Source organism: Babylonia areolata, chromosome 14 (genome assembly GCF_041734735.1).
Source record: "Babylonia areolata isolate BAREFJ2019XMU chromosome 14, ASM4173473v1, whole genome shotgun sequence".
Classification (NCBI taxonomy): Eukaryota; Metazoa; Mollusca; class Gastropoda; order Neogastropoda; family Buccinidae; genus Babylonia; species Babylonia areolata.
The window spans coordinates 6050193-6071126 of NC_134889.1; the positions used below are offsets into that span (position 1 = coordinate 6050193).

At 44.9% G+C, this 20934-nt stretch overlaps 1 protein-coding gene across 1 annotated transcript in view; it reads left to right on the plus strand.

Annotated features, from left to right (window-relative positions):
* LOC143289424 (DNA (cytosine-5)-methyltransferase 1-like) overlaps window positions 1-20934 on the plus strand; it is a 65665-nt gene that overhangs the window by 30649 nt on the left and 14082 nt on the right. Inside the window, exons 22-29 of the mRNA XM_076598387.1 lie at window positions 74-188; window positions 1811-1996; window positions 8397-8575; window positions 10134-10207; window positions 12364-12482; window positions 15393-15464; window positions 17571-17691; window positions 19041-19192. Coding sequence (XP_076454502.1) covers window positions 74-188; window positions 1811-1996; window positions 8397-8575; window positions 10134-10207; window positions 12364-12482; window positions 15393-15464; window positions 17571-17691; window positions 19041-19192 — 1018 coding nt within the window. The remainder of the gene's footprint in view (window positions 1-73; window positions 189-1810; window positions 1997-8396; window positions 8576-10133; window positions 10208-12363; window positions 12483-15392; window positions 15465-17570; window positions 17692-19040; window positions 19193-20934) is intronic.

Genomic DNA, 20934 nt, shown 5'->3' on the forward strand with positions numbered 1-20934 from the left:
CACATTATCATGCACAGAGCCCAAGAAAAAGTAAAATTAAAAAAAAAAAAAAATGTGGACTGTTTGTTGACAGGTATGATGCGGAGTGTGCACGCTTTGAAGACCCTCCGGTAGTTGACGACACAGTGATTTCAGCGACAGGTCCCCGGTTCTGTCTCAGCTGTCATCGTCTGGATGAACAGAGAAAGGTGTGTGTGGTGTGACACCATGCATTGGTGTACATTAGTGTGCTGTCTGTCTGTACGTACAATATCATCAGGGTAAAACTGTGTGTGGTCTGTATGTTTGTACTGTTTTATAAGGGCAACACACACACACACACACACACACACACACACACACATGATATCACTTAAATGAAAAGACATGAAAATAACAAAACAAAACACATGCATATAATATATATATATTTCTGTCGAAATAGAGACTGAGGTAACATGTAGACACCTCGTCAAGTACAAAAAGCACAAAAGAAACACATGATCCTTATTTTTCCTGTGCGTCCTTAATTTTTGTGGTTTTTTTCACGGAAATCTGGAGTAAGCATGTCTGAGAAAGAAGAAAAACAGTAAGATTTTTTTTTGTTTATAACTTGGACCATAACCAACTGTTTAGTATCAGTATTAGTGTAGTTTTAAGGTTTCATCCAAGATACTTAGAGGAGAATAGTGTGTATTTGAGGTGTTAAATCAAGACATACAAAGTATGTTTCACTTTACTGTTGTGTCTATCTGACTGTTCCACAATGGACATGCAGAACACATCAGTGTTTGTAAGTTTTATCTACCCAGTAGGTCATTTTGATAACAGAAGAAATAATCACTTTTTATTTATATGGTGTGTGTGAAAGATGTGTGTGTGTACTGTTTCAACGCCCCCAGGGGGAACGTGAAATAAACTCCTTGCCTTGCATTTTGTTAGGGAAATAGTTCAAGGAAATTCAGAAAACGGCACGGACAAGTTTAGCGAAAGTCATGAAATTTTGAAATTGTGAACATGTAGGGACCGTGTTTAATGATTCCAGAAAACAAACAGTGTTGATGAGGAAACATGATGTGACCACCAAGGAACAAATGTTGTTATGTTATTTAATGATTCCAGAAAATAGAAACGCATTAGTGTGGAAACAGATGATGTGACCACCAAGGAACAAATGTTGTGATGTTATTTCATGATTCCAGAAAATAGAAACGCTTTAGTGTGGAAACAGATGATGTGACCACCAAGGAACAAATGTTGTGATGTTATTTCATGATTCCAGAAAATAGAAACGCTGTAGTGTGGAAACAGATGATGGGACCACCAAGGAACAAATATTGTGATGTTATTTCATGATTCCAGAAAATAGAAACGCTTTAGTGTGGAAACAGATGATGTGACCACCAAGGAACAAATATTGTGATGTTATTTCATGATTCCAGAAAATAGAAACGCTTTAGTGTGGAAACAGATGATGTGACCACCAAGGACCAAATATTGTGATGTTATTTCATGATTCCAGAAAATAGAAACGCTTTAGTGTGGAAACAGATGATGTGACTACCAAGGAACAAATGTTGGGACGTTATTTCATGATTCCAGAAAATAGAAACGCATGGGTGAGGACACAAATGACGTGACCACCACGGAACAAATGTGACGTTATTTAATGATTCCAGAAAATAGAAACGCATGGGTGAGGACACAAATGACGTGACCACCACGGAACAAATGTTGTGACGTTATTTCATGATTCCAGAAAATAGAAACACATTGCGTGAGGACACAGATGACGAGGAACAAATGTTGGGATGTTATTTCATGATTCCAGAAAATAGAAACGAGCGTGGGGGAGGAGCTGAGCGAGGTGCCCAGCCCCGTCAAAGGGTGCCAGTACTTCGCCAGCGTGCGGAAAAACGGCCAGCAGTACAACATCGGCGACTGCTGCTACGTGCAGCCAGACAGCTTTACCTTCACCATCAAACCCGAGAAAGCCTCCAAGCAGAAGACTGGCAAGGTATGGAGCGGTTTTACTGTCGTTTACTCCGTAACTGACTCTGATGAATTCGCTGCCCCGATGGTCATAAAAGGGTGAAGGATCTGTATATGTGATCTTTTTGATCTGTAGAGAACAGAAACACGCTTGCAGTGGAGCGATCAACCATCTGCCTGGATCTGTTCACTCATCATTGTTTGAAAAAAATAGTTTCAGAATCTCTCCCTTTCTCTCATATCCTCCACACTCCTCCCACCTCTTTCTCTCTCTCTCTCTGTCTATCTCTCTGTCTGTCTCGATATATATATATATATATATATATATCTGTCTCTCTATCTGACGGGTGCAATAGCCGAATGGTTAAAGCGCTGGACTTTCAATCTGAGGGTCCTGGGTTCGAATCTCGGTGCACCTGGTGGGTAAAGGGTGGAGATTTTTACGATCTCCCAGGTCAACGTATGTGCAGACCTGCTAGTGCCTGAACCCCCTTCGTGTGTATATGCAAGCAGAAGATCAAATACGCACGTTAAAGATCCTGTAATCCATGTCAGCGTTCGGTGGGTTATGGAAACAAGAATATACCCAGCATGCACACCCCCGAAAACGGAGTATGGCTGCCTACATGGCGGGGTAAATAAATAAAAACGGTCATACACGTAAAATGTTACATGTTTGTCTGAGTGTGCATGCGTGTGCGTCTGAAATCTGATTGAACGACACAGGAAACGAATGATGAGCGCCCAGTGGCAGCCGTCAGTCGGCTCTACCCAGGTAGGCAGCCTGTGGTGCAAATGTCCCCGTGTATGTAAAGCGCTTAGAGCTTGGTCTCTGACCGAGGATAGGCGCTATATAAGTATCCACATCAATCAATCAATCTATCTTTGTCTCTCTCACTCTGTGTCTCTCTCTCTCTGTCTGTCTATCTCTCTCTGTCTCTCTCTCTGTCTGTCTGTCTCTCTCTCTCCCTCTCTTTCACTCTCTTTCAGTGTCTCTGTCTCTCTCTCTCTCCCCCTCTCCATCTCTCTCTCTCTCTCTCTCTGTGGTTCTCAGTATTGAAATGAACCCTTTGACTGCTACTGATAAGTATGCTTGTCAGTGAAGGGCTATGTCCTGAGGTAAGACAGCTGACAGGTCGGTGTGTAGTGAGGTAAGACAGCTGACACATCGGTGTGTACTGGGGTAAGACAGCTGACAGGTCAGTGTGTACTGAGGTAAGACAGCTGACAGTGTGCTGAGGTAAGACAGCTGACAGGTCAGTGTGTACTGAGGTAAGACAGCTGACAGGTCAGTGTGTACTGGGGTAAGACAGCTGACAGGTCAGTGTGTACTGAGGTAAGACAGCTGACAGGTCGATGTGTACTGAGGTAAGACAGCTGACAGGTCAGTGTGTACTGAGGTAAGACAGCTGACAGGTCAGTGTGTACTGAGGTAAGACAGCTGACAGGTCAGTGTGTACTGAGGTAAGACAGCTGACAGGTCAGTGTGTACTGAGGTAAGACAGCTGACAGGTCAATGTGTACTGAGGTAAGACAGCTGACAGGTCAGTGTGTACTGAGGTAAGACGGCTGAGTTTGTACTGAGGTAAGACAGCTGACACGTCGATGTGTATTGAGGTAAGACAGCTGACAGGTGGGTGTGTACTGAGGTAAGACAGTTGACAGGTCAGTGTGTACTGAGGTAAGACAGCTGACAGGTGGGTGTGTACTGAGGTAAGACAGCTGACAGGTCAGTGTGTGCTGAGGTAAGACAGCTGACACGTCAATGTGTGCTGAGGTAAGACAGCTGACAGGTGGGTGTGTACTGAGGTAAGACAGCTGACACGTCAATGTGTATTGAGATAAGACAGCTGACAGGTCAGTGTGTGCTGAGGTAAGACAGCTGACAGGTGGGTGTGTACTGAGGTAAGACAGCTGACACGTCAATGTGTATTGAGATAAGACAGCTGACAGGTCAGTGTGTACCAAGGTAAAACAGCTGACGGGTCAGTGTGTACTGAGGTAAGACAGCTGACATGTCAGTGTGTGTTGAGGTAAGACAGCTGACAGGTCGCTGTGTACTGAGGTAAGACAGCTGACAGGTCGCTGTGTACTGAGGTAAGACAGCTGACAGGTCGCTGTGTACTGAGGTAAGACAGCTGACAGGTCGCTGTGTACTGAGGTAAAACAGCTGACGGGTTGGTGTGTACTGAGGTAAAACAGCTGACGGGTTGGTGTGTACTGAGGTAAAACAGCTGACAGGTCGCTGTGTACTGAGGTAAGACAGCTGACAGGTCAGTGTGTACTGAGGTGAGACAGCTGACAGATCAGTCACCTTTGTTTGGACACCTTCCTCTTTGGATCGCGACTCCTTCCTTCCTCTTTGGATCGCGACTCCTTCCTCTCTGGATCGCGACTCCTTCCTTCCTCTTTGGATCGCGACTCCTTCCTCTTTGGATCGCGACTCCTTCCTTCCTCTTTGGATCGCGACTCCTTCCTCTTTGGATCGCGACTCCTTCCTCTCTGGATCGCGACTCCTTCCTCTCTGGATCGCGACTCCTTCCTCTCTGGATCGCGACTCCTTCCTCTTTGGATCGCGACTCCTCTTTGGATCGCGACTCCTTCCTCTTTGGATCGCGACTCCTTCCTCTTTGGATCGCGACTCCTTCCTCTTTGGATCGCGACTCCTTCCTCTTTGGATCGCGACTCCTTCCTTCCTCTTTGGATCGCGACTCCTTGCTCTTTGGATCGCGACTCCTTCCTTCCTCTTTGGATCGCGACTCCTTCCTCTTTGGATCGCGACTCCTCTTTGGATCGCGACTCCTTCCTCTTTGGATCGCGACTCCTCTTTGGATCGCGACTCCTTCCTCTTTGGATCGCGACTCCTTCCTCTTTGGATCGCGACTCCTTCCTCTTTGGATTGCGACTCCTTCCTCTTTGGATCGCGACTCCTTCCTTCCTCTTTGGATTGCGACTCCTTCCTCTTTGGATCGCGACTCCTTCCTCTTTGGATCGCGACTCCTTCCTCTTTGGATCGCGACTCCTTCCTCTTTGGATCGCGACTCCTTCCTCTCTGGATCGCGACTCCTTCCTCTTTGGATCGCGACTCCTCTTTGGATCGCGACTCCTTCCTCTTTGGATCGCGACTCCTTCCTTCCTCTTTGGATTGCGACTCCTTCCTCTTTGGATCGCGACTCCTTCCTTCCTCTTTGGATTGCGACACCTTCCTCTTTGGATTGCGACTCCTTCCTCTTTGGATCGCGACTCCTTCCTTCCTCTTTGGATTGCGACTCCTTCCTCTTTGGATCGCGACTCCTTCCTTCCTCTTTGGATCGCGACTCCTTCCTTCCTCTTTGGATCGCGACTCCTTCCTCTTTGGATCGTGACTCCTCTTTGGATCGTGACTCCTTCCTTCCTCTTTGGATCGCGACTCCTTCCTCTTTGGATCGTGACTCCTCTTTGGATCGTGACTCCTTCCTTCCTCTTTGGATCGCGACTCCTTCCTTCCTCTTTGGATCGTGACTCCTCTTTGGATCGTGACTCCTTCCTTCCTCTTTGGATCGTGACTCCTTCCTCTTTGGATCGTGACTCCTTCCTTCCTCTTTGGATCGCGACTCCTTCCTCTTTGGATCGCGACTCCTTCCTTCCTCTTTGGATCGCGACTCCTTCCTCTTTGGATCGTGACTCCTTCCTTCCTCTTTGGATCGCGACTCCTTCCTCTTTGGATCGTGACTCCTTCCTTCCTCTTTGGATCGCGACTCCTTCCTCTTTGGATCGCGACTCCTTCCTCTTTGGATCGCGACTCCTCTTTGGATCGCGACTCCTTCCTCTTTGGATCGCGACTCCTTCCTCTTTGGATCGCGACTCCTCTTTGGATCGCGACTCCTTCCTCTTTGGATCGCGACTCCTCTTTGGATCGTGACTCCTTCCTTCCTCTTTGGATCGCGACTCCTTCCTCTTTGGATCGCGACTCCTCTTTGGATCGCGACTCCTTCCTTCCTCTTTGGATCGCGACTCCTTCCTCTTTGGATCGCGACTCCTTCCTCTTTGGATCGCGACTCCTTCCTCTTTGGATCGCGACTCCTTCCTCTTTGGATCGCGACTCCTCTTTGGATCGCGACTCCTTCCTCTTTGGATCGCGACTCCTTCCTCTTTGGATCGCGACTCCTCTTTGGATCGTGACTCCTTCCTTCCTCTTTGGATCGCGACTCCTTCCTCTTTGGATCGCGACTCCTTCCTCTTTGGATCGCGACTCCTTCCTTCCTCTTTGGATCGCGACTCCTTCCTTCCTCTTTGGATCGCGACTCCTTCCTCTTTGGATCGCGACTCCTTCCTTCCTCTTTGGATCGCGACTCCTTCCTCTTTGGATCGCAACTCCTCTTTGGATCGCGACTCCTTCCATCCTCTTTGGATCACGACTCCTTCCTCTTTGGATCGCGACTCCTTCCTTCCTCTTTGGATCGTGACTCCTTCCATCCTCTTTGGATCACGACTCCTTCCTCTTTGGATCGCGACTCCTTCCTTCCTCTTTGGATCGCGACTCCTTCCTTCCTCTTTGGATCGCGACTCCTTCCTCTTTGGATCGCGACTCCTCTTTGGATCGCGACTCCTTCCTCTTTGGATCGCGACTCCTTCCTCTTTGGATCGCGACTCCTTCCTCTTTGGATCGCGACTCCTTCCTCTTTGGATCGCGACTCCTTCCTCTTTGGATCGCGACTCCTTCCTCTTTGGATCGTGACTCCTTCCTTCCTCTTTGGATCGCGACTCCTTCCTCTTTGGATCGCGACTCCTCTTTGGATCGCGACTCCTTCCTTCCTCTTTGGATCGCGACTCCTTCCTCTTTGGATCGCGACTCCTTCCTCTTTGGATCGCGACTCCTTCCTCTTTGGATCGCGACTCCTTCCTCTTTGGATCGCGACTCCTCTTTGGATCGCGACTCCTTCCTCTTTGGATCGCGACTCCTTCCTCTTTGGATCGCGACTCCTCTTTGGATCGTGACTCCTTCCTTCCTCTTTGGATCGCGACTCCTTCCTCTTTGGATCGCGACTCCTTCCTCTTTGGATCGCGACTCCTTCCTTCCTCTTTGGATCGCGACTCCTTCCTTCCTCTTTGGATCGCGACTCCTTCCTCTTTGGATCGCGACTCCTTCCTTCCTCTTTGGATCGCGACTCCTTCCTCTTTGGATCGCAACTCCTCTTTGGATCGCGACTCCTTCCATCCTCTTTGGATCACGACTCCTTCCTCTTTGGATCGCGACTCCTTCCTTCCTCTTTGGATCGTGACTCCTTCCATCCTCTTTGGATCACGACTCCTTCCTCTTTGGATCGCGACTCCTTCCTTCCTCTTTGGATCGCGACTCCTTCCTTCCTCTTTGGATCGCGACTCCTTCCTCTTTGGATCGCGACTCCTCTTTGGATCGCGACTCCTTCCTTCCTCTTTGGATCGCGACTCCTTCCTCTTTGGATCGCGACTCCTTCCTCTTTGGATCGCGACTCCTTCCTCTTTGGATCGCGACTCCTTCCTCTTTGGATCGCGACTCCTTCCTTCCTCTTTGGATCGCGACTCCTTCCTTCCTCTTTGGATCGCGACTCCTTCCTCTTTGGATCGCGACTCCTCTTTGGATCGCGACTCCTTCCTTCCTCTTTGGATCACGACTCCTTCCTCTTTGGATCGCATTGCTTTCGTCCAGCGAAACCAGTCACATCACTGATAAGTACACAGACAGTACTTCTTGCTCTTTGATGCCACACAGATCCCATTTCACCGTGGTTCACTCCACCTGTGGGATGCCCTGCATCTTTCAGTATAAACAGAATCCCCCGCCTTTTGGAAATTCCGGCTGGAAATTTCCTCTTTTTACTAATTTCTCTTTGTGCCTTTTTTTTTTTTTTTTTTTTTTCTACTTTCACCGTTGTCTCCTTTTTCTGCTTCTCCAGTCCATTCCCCTTTCTTTTTTTTTTAACAAGACGTGACACTTTTTTTGGTCTTTTTTGGAGTCTATGATATACTCTCTGTGCTGTTTTTCTCTGGCGACTAGGTAGTGAAATTCTAAACTCTGGGTTACAGTGTTATTTGCCTGTATGACCATGTTATTCTGTATTTTTTGTTTGGCTTTGAAGTATATTTCTTTTATCTTTTTTTATGATTTTTAATCGGGGGGGATGAAAAATTAAGTGGAAGGGCTGACGCTATCAGCACGGCCTAGTCTCATCTGCTCAAAGGAACAAAATGAATAGGATAATTGTCATGAACTGTGTTTTGTGGGTTTGTTTTGGTGTGTTTTTTGTGTGTGTGTGGATGTGACAGCTGTGTGTTGTCGCAGTTAAGCATTTGTGTGGTTTGACAGTCCTGATATGGCCCTGTGTGGTTGGCTGGGCTGTGAGCAACGATAGACTATGGTTTATCAGTCAAAGGGTTAAACACAAACAACTCACCTGGTTTCACAGGTGGACGAAGAGGTGTACCCAGAAGCGTACAGAAAGTCTGAGTACGTGAAGGGCTCCAATGAGGCGTGTCCAGAGCCATTCCGCATCGTTCGCATTGAACAGATCTTCTGCAAGAAGTCTGGAAACTCGCAGCTTGTCAATGTGGCTGAACTGAAGGTCAAAGTCAGGAAATTCTACAGGTAAGATCCTTTCACTGAAGACCGGTCAGGAAATTTCACAGGCAAAATCTCTTTTCTTGAAGGAAATTTTTACAGGCGAAATCTCTTTTCTTGAAGGAAATTTTACAGTTAAGGTCTTTTTTACTGAAGTTAAGTTGGAAAATTTTACAAGTAAGATCTTTTCACCAAAGATCAGAAGCAAAATTCAGAGTCGGGAAGTTTTCCATGTAAAGTCATTGAAGTGAAATTGAATCAGATATTACAGATGAAATCACTGAGAAATTCAGAGTCATGACATTTTTACAGGGAAAATCACTGTGGTGAAGATCAGAGTCAGGGATTTCAGTTTTTTGACTCACTTGTGTAAACAAAGTGAGTCTATGTTTTAACCCGGGGTTCGGTTGTCTGTGTGTGTCCGTGTGTCTGTGGTAAACTTTAACATTGACATTTTCTCTGCAAATACTTGTCAGTTGACACCAAATTTGGCATAAAAATAGGAAAAATTCAGTTATTTCCAATCATCTTGTTTAAATCAATATTGCACCTCTGGGATGGGCACAAAAAAAGAAAAAGAAGAAAAAAAAGAAGCCTAATTATATGCAAACTGCATTTACTGTTATATTTATATTTTTTGTATTCTCTAAACTTGGCACTTTGATCTGATATTCTGACACAACAACAAGAGGAGTCATTATTATCATTTTTTGTTCAAACAGGAACTTCTTTTGCGAAGCATGGAATTTTTATTTATTTTGCCAACGTTTTGGTGCAGATAGTGAAAAAGAGAAATTACTCTGTAATTAATGCTAGGGGACTTAATTTATCACAAGTGTGCCTTGAAGGCCTTGCCTCTCTTGTTGTTTTTGTTTTGTTTTGATGACTGCATTTCTTGACATGAATTTAGCCCCTTACACAAGTCTTGTGCAGTCAACTTAGATTCATAGGTGAATTGAATAGGATTTGAGCTACATCAATACCCCCGAAAGCGGAGTATGGCTGCCTACATGGCGGGGTAAAAACGGTCATGCACATAAAAGCCCACTCACATATATGTGAGTGAACGTGGGAGTTGCAGCCTACGAACGCAGAAGAAGAAGAAGCGAGATCAATTCCGTGTCACCACATAGTTTGTTGTTGTATTTTGACGTGGAACAAGCTCCCTGATAACCTCCGTTATTGTGATTTCCTCGCATCTTTTAAATCTCATCTCAAAACTCACCTTTTCCCTCAGCAATAAGTTCAATTGTGGCAGGTCCACTTCCTTTGCGTTAGCTGTGCTTGACTATGTGTGTATACATATGTATGTGTACATAACTACATGCATGTATATGAATGTGTATTGTGTGTGCGTGTGTTTATGTAAGTTTGTGCCTGCCTGTGTGTGCGTATGTGTTAGGGTAGCTGTTAGATACACATGTATGTTAAAATGTATGTATGCAGTGTGTGTGTGTGTGCATGTGTGTGTGTATGTAACATAGATACAATGTTTTATGTTAACAAAAGCATTTTTGTAAAGCACCTAGAGCAGATTTCTGGATAGTGTGCTATATAAGTATCCATTATTATTATTATTTTTCAGGCCTGAAAACACCCACAAGGGAATGTTCCTGGCCTACCACTCTGACCTGAACAAACTGTACTGGAGCAGTGAAGGTGAGTGCAGCTGTGTGTGTGTGTCTGGTGTCTTGTGTTTGTGTGTGTGTGGTGTCTGTATTTGTGTGGTGTCTGTATTTGTGTGTGGTGTCTGAATTTGTGTACGTCTGATGTCTTGTGTTTGTGCGTGTGTGTTTGTGTGTTGTCTGTGTTTGTGTGTGTGTGGTGTCTGTGTTTGTGTGTGTGTGGTGTCTCTGTTTGTATGTGTCTGATGTCTGTGTTTGTGTGTGTGTGGTGTCTGTGTTTGTGTGTGGTGTCTGTGTGTTTGTGTGTGGTGTCTGTGTTTGTGTGAGGTCTGTGTTTGAATATGTCTGATGTCTGTGTTTGTATGTATCTAATGTCTGTGTTAGCCTGTGTTTGTGTGTGTCTGGTGTCTGTGTGTGTGTGTGTGTGTGGTGTCTGTGTTTGTGTGTGTCTGTGTTAGTCTGTGTCTGATGTCTGTGTTAGTCTCTGTGTTTGTGTGTGGTGTCTGTGTCTGTGTGTGTGTGTGTGTGGTATCTGTCTGTGCTTACCTGTGAGAGTTTTCACACCTTTTTTCTCTTCTTCCATCTTTTGTATGTTTTGTGTTCTGTTCTCTTCTCTCTCTTTTTTTTTTTTTTTTTTTTTTTTTTTTTTTGTGGTTTTTGATGTTTTAAAAAGCGGTCATATTTCTTGTTATGATTATCTGTAAATAATGTTATTCATAGCGAAGAGGGAGTATGTTGTATGCGGCTGTTTAGATTGTGGAGAAAGTCTGTACAAACACGTGCACACATTTCCCACCCCATAATTTGACAACAAACAAGAACGCCAAAGAGTCGACAGACAGACAGAAAAAACGGGAAAAAAACTTAGCCGTATGGAGAGCACAGGAACAGGAGTCATGATGGCTGCCAGAAAAAGAGGGCGCTAGCTAGGGGGGCAAAGGGGAGGTTACCTACTTCTGGGAGGTTATCGGCCGTAGCTACTTTCGTTTTCTCCGCATAGGCGGATAGTAGTTTGCACAGGACAGGAGTCAGACCCCAGCCGGAGTCTGCACTTGTGGGTCACGGTAAGTATGTTACTTAAACGTAGTTTTAGTAAGAAAATTTTCTTTTTATTTCCTGTTCTCTGTGCTCTATCTCTCTCTCTGTCTCTCTATCTCTGTCTCTCTCTCAAAACAGTGATAAGGGCCTGTGTGATCTGTAATTGTGAGTCACAATTGTTCATTTACCTGTTGAGTTGAAAAGCTTGAAGCAGTGATTAGTTTTTATTGTAATTTTTTTACCCCTGACTGGACGAGGTAGATGCCAACGTGGCAATAGCCTTAGTGGTCAGCAAGGCTCTAAGCATCATAATTTGATTTGATTTGACCTCAGGAGGAAGGTGGCAGAATGGTTAAGACACTCAGCGGCCAATACAGAGAGTCCGTGGGGGTGTGGGTTTGAATCCTGTTCTTGCCCTTTCTCCCCAGGGTTTGACTGGAGAATCAAATTGAGCGTCTAGTCTCTCGGATGAGACGATAAACCGAGGTCCCGTGTGCAGCACGCACTTGACGCACTGAGAAAGAACCCATGGCAAAGAGAGTGTTGTCCTCGTGAAAAATTATGTAATTAGAAATCCACTCTGACGGGCGCAATAGCCGAGTGGTTAAAGCATTGGACTGTCAATCTGAGGATCCCGGGTTCGAATCACGGTGACGGCGCCTGGTGGGTGAAGGGTGGAGATTTTTACGATCTCCCAGGTCAACATATGTGCAGACCTGCTAGTGCCTGAACCCCCTTCGTGTGTATATGCAAGCAGAACATCAAATACGCACGTTAAAGATCCTGTAATCCATGTCAGCGTTTGGTGGGTTATGGAAAGAAGAACATACCCAGCATGCACACCCCCGAAAACGGAGTATGGCTGCCTACATGGCAGGGTAAAAACGGTCATACACGTAAGAGCCCACTTGTGTGCATACGAGTGAACGTGGGAGTTACAGCCCACGAACGCAGAAGAAGAAATCCACTCTGATAGGTACACAAATATGCAAGCATGCACTCAAGGCCTGACAAGCGCGTTGGGTTATGCTGCTGTCAGGCATATGCCTAGAAGATGTGGTGTAGCGTGTATGGATTTGTTTGAACGCAGTGATACCTCCTTGAGAAACTGAAGCTGACTTGCGTGCTGTGCGGTGTGGGGGCGTGTTGCAGAGGCGGTGGTGGAGTTTTCCCAGGTGGAGGGGAAGTGTCGTGTGGTGTGCGGCGACCATATTGAGGGAGACATGGACAACTTCTTTCAGCAGGAGCAGGACACTTTCTACTTCACTGAGGTCCTGCGCTGGCTGGCTGTTTGTCTGTCTGTCTGTCTGTCTCTCTCTCCCCCTCCCCCTCATCTCTCTCTCATTCTCTCCCTTATGTCTTTCTCTGTCTCGCTCGCTCTCTCTCTCACTCACACTGTATCTCTGTCTCTCACACTGTCTGTCTGTCACCCTCTCTCACTCTGTGTCTCTCACACTGTCTCTCTTGCTCTCTCTCACTCACAGTCTCTCTCTCACTCACACTGTCTGTCTGTCGCTCTCTCTCACTCTGTCTCTGTGTCTCTCACACTGTCTGTCTCTCTTGCTCTCTCTCACTCACACTGTCTCTGTGTCTCTCACACTGTCTCTCACACTGTCTCTCTGTCTCTCACACTGTCTGTCTGTCACTCTCTCTCACTCTGTCTGTCTCTCACACTGTCTGTCTCTCTCGCTCTCTCTCACTCACACTGTCTCTGTGTCTCTCACACTGTCTCTCACACTGTCTCTCTGTCTCTCTCTCTCACTCTGTCTCTCTGTCTCTCACACTGTCTGTCTCTCTTGCTCTCTCTCACTCACACTGTCTCTGTGTCTCTCACACTGTCTGTCTGTCTCTCTTGCTCTCTCTCACTCACACTGTCTCTGTGTCTCTCACACTGTCTCTCTGTCTCTCACACTGTCTGTCGCTCTCTCTCACTCACACTGTCTGTCTCTCACACTGTCTGTCTCTCGCTCTCTCTCACTCACACTGTCTCTCTGTCTCTCACACTGTCTCTCTGTCTCTCACACTGTCTGTCTCTCTCGCTCTCTCTCACTCACACTGTCTCTGTCTCTCACACTGTCTGTCTGTCTCTCACACTGTCTCTCTGTCTCTCACACTGTCTGTCTGTCTCTCTCTCTCACTCACACTGTCTCTCTGTCTCTCACACTGTCTCTCTCTCTCTCACACTGTCTCTCTGTCTCTCACACTGTCTGTCTGTCGCTCTCTCTCACTCACACTGTCTCTCTGTCTCTCACACTGTCTGTCTGTCGCTCTCTCTCACACTGTCTCTCTGTCTCTCACACTGTCTGTCTGTCTGTTGCTCTCTCTCTCACTCTCATTTCATCTTTTCTTCTTTACTCTCTCCCCTCTCACGCCCCCCCCCCCTCCCCCCTCTCTTTTCCTCTCTTCTGATATGAATTTTTTCTATTTATGCCTGTGTTTTTCTTTTTCTTTTTTTTATTATTGTGTAATTTTGTACCCCAGGGCTGGGTGGAAAAAAGCATTCTTGTCATTATGCTTATCTCAATATCCTGGAAAAGTAAAATTTCATTCTTTCTTTCATTCGTTCGTTCATTCACTCTCCTCATCTCTCTCTCATTCTCTCCCTCATGTCTCTCTCTTTCTCTCTCTCTCTCTCTCTCTCTCTCCTTATCTCTCTCTCTCTCTCTCCATCTCATCACTCTCCCACTCGCTCACTCACTCACTCCCTCTTTGTTACATGAGATATTTGAACAGGTTTGATGGCTGCTGTTTTGTTGGTGGTGGTGGTGTTTTTTTGTTGTTGTGTTTTGTTTTAGCTTCCTTTTTTTCTAATGTAATTTATTCTTTCTTTCAAACAGTGACATTGACAAATCTATACTTGATTCGCTAACAAAAAGGATGAAAAAGAAGTTGATGATTCCTGTGTCAGGACTGCAACATAAGACGGTGGCTTTGTTGTTGTTGTTGTTGTTGCTTCATTTTAATAGTGGTTATTTTATTGAATATGCATCTTGCATTTGATCTGCTGCAGTGTCTGTCTCTACATCAAATAGCCATTTTTCCCTTGTGTTGTGTTGCAGGAGTGTTTGTCTGTATATCAAGTTACCAGTTTGTGTGTGTGTGTGTTGCAGGAGTGTCTGTCTGTATATCAAATGACCCGTTTGTGTGTGTGTGTGTTGCAGGAGTGTCTGTCTATATATCAAGTGACCAGTTTGTGTGTGTGTGTGTGTGTTGCAGGAGTGTTTGTCTATATATCAAATGACCCGTTTGTGTGTGTGTTGCAGGAGTGTCTGTCTATATATCAAATGACCAGTTTGTGTGTGTGTGTGTTGCAGGAGTGTCTGTCTATATATCAAATGACCAGTTTGTGTGTGTGTGTGTGTGTTGCAGGAGTGTCTGTCTATATATCAAATGACCCGTTTGTGTGTGTGTGTGTGTTGCAGGAGTGTCTGTCTATATATCAAATGACCAGTGTGTGTGTGTGTGTGTGTTGCAGGAGTGTCTGTCTATATATCAAATGACCAGTTTGTGTGTGTGTGTGTTGCAGGAGTGTCTGTCTATATATCAAATGACAGTTTGTGTGTGTGTGTGTGTTGCAGGAGTGTCTGTCTATATATCAAATGACCAGTTTGTGTGTGTGTGTGTTGCAGGAATGTCTGTCTATATATCAAATGACCAGTTTGTGTGTGTGTGTTGCAGGAGTGTCTGTCTATATATCAAATGACCAGTTTGTGTGTGTGTGTGTGTGTGTTGCAGGAGTGTCTGTCTATATATCAAATGACCAGTGTGTGTGTTGCAGGAATGTCTGTCTATATATCAAATGACCAGTTTTTATGTGTGTGTGTTGCAGGAGTGTCTGTTTATTATACCAAGTGACCAGTTTGTGTGTGTGTTGCAAGAGTCTGTCTATATATCAAATGACCAGTTTGTGTGTGTGTTGCAGGAGTGTCTGTCCGTATATCAAATGACCAGTTTGTGTGTGTGTGTGTGTGTTGCAGGAGTGTCTGTCTGTATATCAAATGACCAGTTTGTGTGTGTGTTGCAGGAATGTCTGTCTATATATCAAATGACCAGTTTGTGTGTGTGTGTGTGTTGCAGGAGTGTCTGTCTATATATCAAATGACCCGTTTGTGTGTGTGTGTGTTGCAGGAGTGTCTGTCTATATATCAAATGACCAGTTTGTGTGTGTGTGTGTGTTGCAGGCATACAATGCACAGAAACTGGAGTTTGAGGAGCCCCCCTCCTTTGCTCTCTCCATGGGTAGCAAAGGCAAGGTCAGTAGTGATTATTACTGATACTTACATAGAGCCTACCTTTTGGTCATACTTACATAGTGCCTACCTTTTGGTCATACTAACATAGTGCCTACCTTTTGGTCATACTTACATAGTACCTACCTTTTGGTCATGTTTACATAGTACCTGCCTTTGGTCATACTTACATGGTGCCTACCTTTTGGTCATACTTACATAGTACCTACCTTTTGGTCATGCTTATATAGTGCCTACCTTTTGGTCATACTTACATAGTACCTACCTTTTGGTCATGCTTATATAGTGCCTACCTTTTGGTCATACTTACATAGTACCTACCTTTTGGTCATGCTTATATAGTGCCTACCTTTTGGTCATACTTACATTGTGCCTACCTTTTGGTCATGCTTATATAGTGCCTACCTTTTGGTCATACTTACATAGTACCTACCTTTTGGTCATGCTTATATAGTGCCTACCTTTTGGTCATACTTACATAGTACCTACCTTTTGGTCATACTTACATAGTGCCTACCTTTTGGTCATACTTACATAGTACCTACCTTTTGGTCATGCTTACATAGTACCTACCTTTTGGTCATACTTACATAGTGCCTACCTTTTGGTCATGCTTACATAGTGCCTACCTTTTGGTCATACTAACATAGTGCCTACCTTTTGGTCATGTTTATATAGTACCTACCTTTTGGTCATGTTTACATAGTGCCTACCTTTTGGTCATACTAACATAGTGCCTACCTTTTGGTCATACTTACATAGTGCCTACCTTTTGGTCATACTTACATAGTGCCTACCATTTGGTCATACTTACATAGTGCCTACCTTTTGGTCATACTTACATAGTGCCTACCTTTTGGTCATGTTTATATAGTGCCTACCTTTTGGTCATACTTACATAGTGCCTACCTTTTGGTCATACTAACATAGTGCCTACCTTTTGGTCATGCTTACATAGTACCTACCTTTTGGTCATACTTACATAGTGCCTACCTTTTGGTCATACTTACATAGTACCTACCTTTTGGTCATACTTACATAGTACCTACCTTTTGGTCATACTTACATAGTACCTACCTTTTGGTCATACTTACATAGTGCCTACCTTTTGGTCATACTTACATAGTACCTACCTTTTGGTCATACTTACATAGTGCCTACGTTTTGGTCAGGGCATGGTCAGTAGTGATTGATACTGATACTTACAAGTGATTGATACTGATACTTACATAGCGGCTATCTTTTGGTCAGATACCAAGCTCTAAACGCTTTACAAACATGGACCCATTTGCGCAGCAGACTGCCTACCTGGGTACAGCTGACTGACAGCTTCCTTTTCGGTGCTCATCATTTGTTTCCTGTGTCATCAGTCAGGCTTCAGTCAGGCACACACTCACTCTAACACAGACATAACTTTTTACTGTATGACCCTTTCTCCCATGTAGGCAGCCGTACTCCATTTTCAGAGGCGTGCATGCTGGATATGTTCTTTTTTTTTTTTTCCATAACCCACCAAAAACTGACGTGGATTACAGGATCACCATCTGTAAAGCACAAAGGAGAAGCATGTATGTCACATAATGAAGACAATTTGGAATGCACGACTTCAGCACTTCACTGTATTTCCATCCTCTTTGTGAGGGGCTGGGCCTGTATGAATAAGCCACCCCAGTCAGTCAGCACTGCCAAGTGTTGGACTTTCAATCTGAGGGTCCCAGGTTCAAATCTCGGTAACAGCTCCTGGTGGTGTAAAGGGTGGAGATTTTTCCATTCTCCCAGGTCAGCATATGTGCAGACCTGCTTGTGCCTGAACCTCCTTCGTGTATATACACAAGCAGATCAGTTGCGTATGTTTAAGATCCTGTAATCCATGTCAGTGTTCGGTGGGTTATGGGAGCAACATACCCAGCAGGCACACCCCCAAAAACGGAGTATGGCTGCCTACATGGCGGGATAAAAAAAAATGGTCAGACATGTAAAAGCCCACTCGTGTAGGTACGAGTAAACGTGGGAGTTTCTAGCCCACGAACGAGGAAGTGAGCACGCTTACATGGCCACAGGAATTGTAGGTATGGCCTGTTCTGTTCCCTGTGCTGTGTGCAGGGCAAGGGGAAAGGCAAGGGGAAAGGCAAAGGCAAGTCCAGCGCCTCCGCAGAACAAGAGGAGACAACTGAGAGCAAGATGGCTGTCCATCGATTACGCACCTTGGATGTGTTTGCAGGATGTGGTGGTAAGCGTGCTGATTTACGATGTTGATCAGGGGGTTTTGGTTGGTTGTTGATTGTTGATTGTCTTCATTACTCTATATAATAAAGACCATTCATGTTTTTCTTTGATCCCTTTTGTTGATTGCACAGTATGTTATGTCAGAGCATAGATCACAGCCCAACACTTGGCTTATATCACAGATTGACATAAGTTTACATTTGGACCAACAGCAAAGTGATAGCTGTATTATCAGTGGTTTCTCCAGTCAATGGGAAATTATTTACAGCTAAGTCTTTTGTGAAGGACTGTGACTCTCAAGCTAGGAGGCAAAATTGCACTGGCTCTTAGTGCTGCAGCCTTGGGGGCTAGTTGGCCTCTGGGAACCATCCTAACGACGACTGTCCTAAAACCCTCTTGGCCGAGAGAGTGGGGATGTAACTTGGGCAAGACACTCTCCACTATAATCAAATTCTAGCCCAAATAGTCGGAACAGCAGTTGCCTCCTCTGCTGTTCTGATGGTCATAGTCGAACTATCATACTAGTCGACTAATATATATATATATATATATAATATATATATGTGTGTGTACAGCAATCATGTGCCAGTCCACTGGTGCTGATCAGTACACTTTTTAGGGTTTATGTTATTTTATGGAACTACACAGATCTGTGCCAGTAAATAAACACAACATTCTTTAGGTTATATTATGATTATATGTAAGTGTTCACCGATCATATGCCTGTCGGTTTACACATTCTTTAAGTTACATCATGACTGTATAGAATTGACTGATCAAACAAGACTTAACTGTAAGGTGAGGTTGAATCAAGAGTTCAACCCTATGAGAAGGTGCTCCTAAAGAATTACAGTTTAAGTGTGTGTGCTAGGTGTTTGGGCCAATCAGTACGTGTCTGACTTGTCTTGGAACCAGTCGCTTGCTTCACAGCTTGTTTACAAAAGATATTCCGTGAAAGGATTTAATCCTGTTCACAGCGCCTGGTGGGTGAAGGGTAGAGATTTTCTAATCCCACAGGTCAACATGTGCAGACCTGCAAGTGCTTGAACCCCCTTTCATGTGTATACGCATGCAGAAGATAAGATACACGTTAAAGGTTCCGTAATCCATGTCAGCATTTGATGTGTCATGGAAACAAGGGCATACACAGCATGCCGCTCCCCACGCCCCTCTCCCCCCAGCCGCCTGAAAACTGAAGTATGACTGCATACACAGCAGGGGTAAAAACAGTCATACACATTCAAAAAATACTCCGTATGTATATGAATGAATGTGGGAGCGGTCCATGAACGAGGAAGATGAATGTGTACAGCGGTGATGTGCCAGTCAGTGAACACAACGCCGTGGTTTCAGGGCTGTCGGAGGGGTTCCACCAGGCAGGCATGGCGGAGTCTCGCTGGGCGATAGAAAAGGAGGAACCAGCGGCTCAGGCCTTCAGGCTGAACAACCCTGGCTGCACAGTCTTCACTGACGACTGTAACCTGTTGCTGCGCAAAGTGATAGATGTGAGTTGTCTTGTCCACGGTATCTCTTCTGGTGGTTTGAAAGTGATGGATGTGAGTTGTCTTGTCTGCGGTATCTCTTCTGGTGGTTTGAATGTGATGGATGTGAGTTGTTCAGTATCTCTTCTGGTGGTTTGAAAGTGATGGATGTGAGTTGTTCAGTATATCTTCTGGTGGTTTGAAAGTGATGGATGTGAGTTGTCTTGTCTGCGGTATCCCTTCTAGTGGTTTGAAAGTGGTGGATGTGAGTTGTCTTGTCTGCGGTATCTCTTCTGGTGGTTTGAAAGTGATGGATGTGAGTTGTCTGCGGTATCTCTTCTGGTGGTTTGAAAGTGATGGATGAGTTGTCTTGTCCACAATATCTCTTCTGGTGGTTTGAATGTGATGGATGTGAGTTGTCTTGTCTGCGGTATCTCTTCTGGTGGTTTGAAAGTGATGGATGTGAGTTGTCCACGGTATCTCTTCTGGTGGTTTGAAAGTGATGGGTGTAAGCTGTCCGCGGTATCTCTTCTGGTGGTTTGAAAGTGATGGATGTGAGTTGTCTTGTCTGCGGTATCTCTTCTGGTGGTTTGAAAGTGATGGATGTGAGTTGTCTTGTCTGCGGTATTTCTTCTGGTGGTTTGAAAGTGATGGATGTGAGTTGTCCGCGGTATCTCTTCTGGTGGTTTGAAAGTGATGGATGTGAGTTGTCCGCGGTATCTCTTCTGGTGGTTTGAAAGTGATGGATGTGAGTTGTCTTGTCCACAGTATCTCTTCTGGTGGTTTGAAAGTGATGGACGTGAGTTGTCTTGTCCACAATATCTCTTCTGGTGGTTTGAAAGTGATGGATATGAGTTGTCATGTCTGCGGTATCTCTTCTAGTGGTTTGAAAGTGATGGATGTGAGTTATCTTGTCTGCAGTATCTCTTCTGGTGGTTTGAAAGTGATGGATATGAGTTGTCATGTCCATGGTATCTCTTCTGGTGGTTTGAAAGTGATGGATGTGAGTTGTCTGCGGTATCTCTTCTAGTGGTTTGAAAGTGATGGATATGAGTTGTCATGTCCATGGTATCTCTTCTGGTGGTTTGAAAGTGATGGATGTGAGTTGTCTGCGGTATCTCTTCTAGTGGTTTGAAAGTGATGGATATGAGTTGTCTTGTCTACGGTATCTCTCCCAGTGGTTTGAAAGTGATGGATATGAGTTGTCATGTCCATGGTATCTCTTCTGGTGGTTTGAAAGTGATGGATATGAGTTGTCATGTCCATGGTATCTCTTCTGGTGGTTTGAAAGTGATGGATATGAGTTGTCATGTCCATGGTATCTCTTCTGGTGGTTTGAAAGTGATGGATATAATTTGTCATGTCCACGGTATCTCTTCTGTTGGTTTGAAAGTGATGGATGTGAGTTGTCTGCGGTATCTCTTCTGGTGGTTTGAAAGTGATGGACGTGAGTTGTCCATGGTATCTCTTCTAGTGGTTTGAAAGTGTTGTTTTTTTGTTTGTGTTTTTTGTTTTGTTTTGTTTTTTAATTTTTATCACAACAGATTTCTCTGTGTGAAATTCAGGCTTCTCTCCACAGGGAGAGCGTGTCGCTAAACTACAGCGCCACCCATTTTTTTGTAATTTTTCCTACATGCAGTTTTCTTTGTTTTTCCTATCGACGTGGATTTTTCTACAGAATTTTGCCAGGAACAACGCTTTTGTTGGCATGGGTTCTTTTACGTGCGCTAAGTGCATGCTGCACACGGGACCTTGGTTTATCGTCT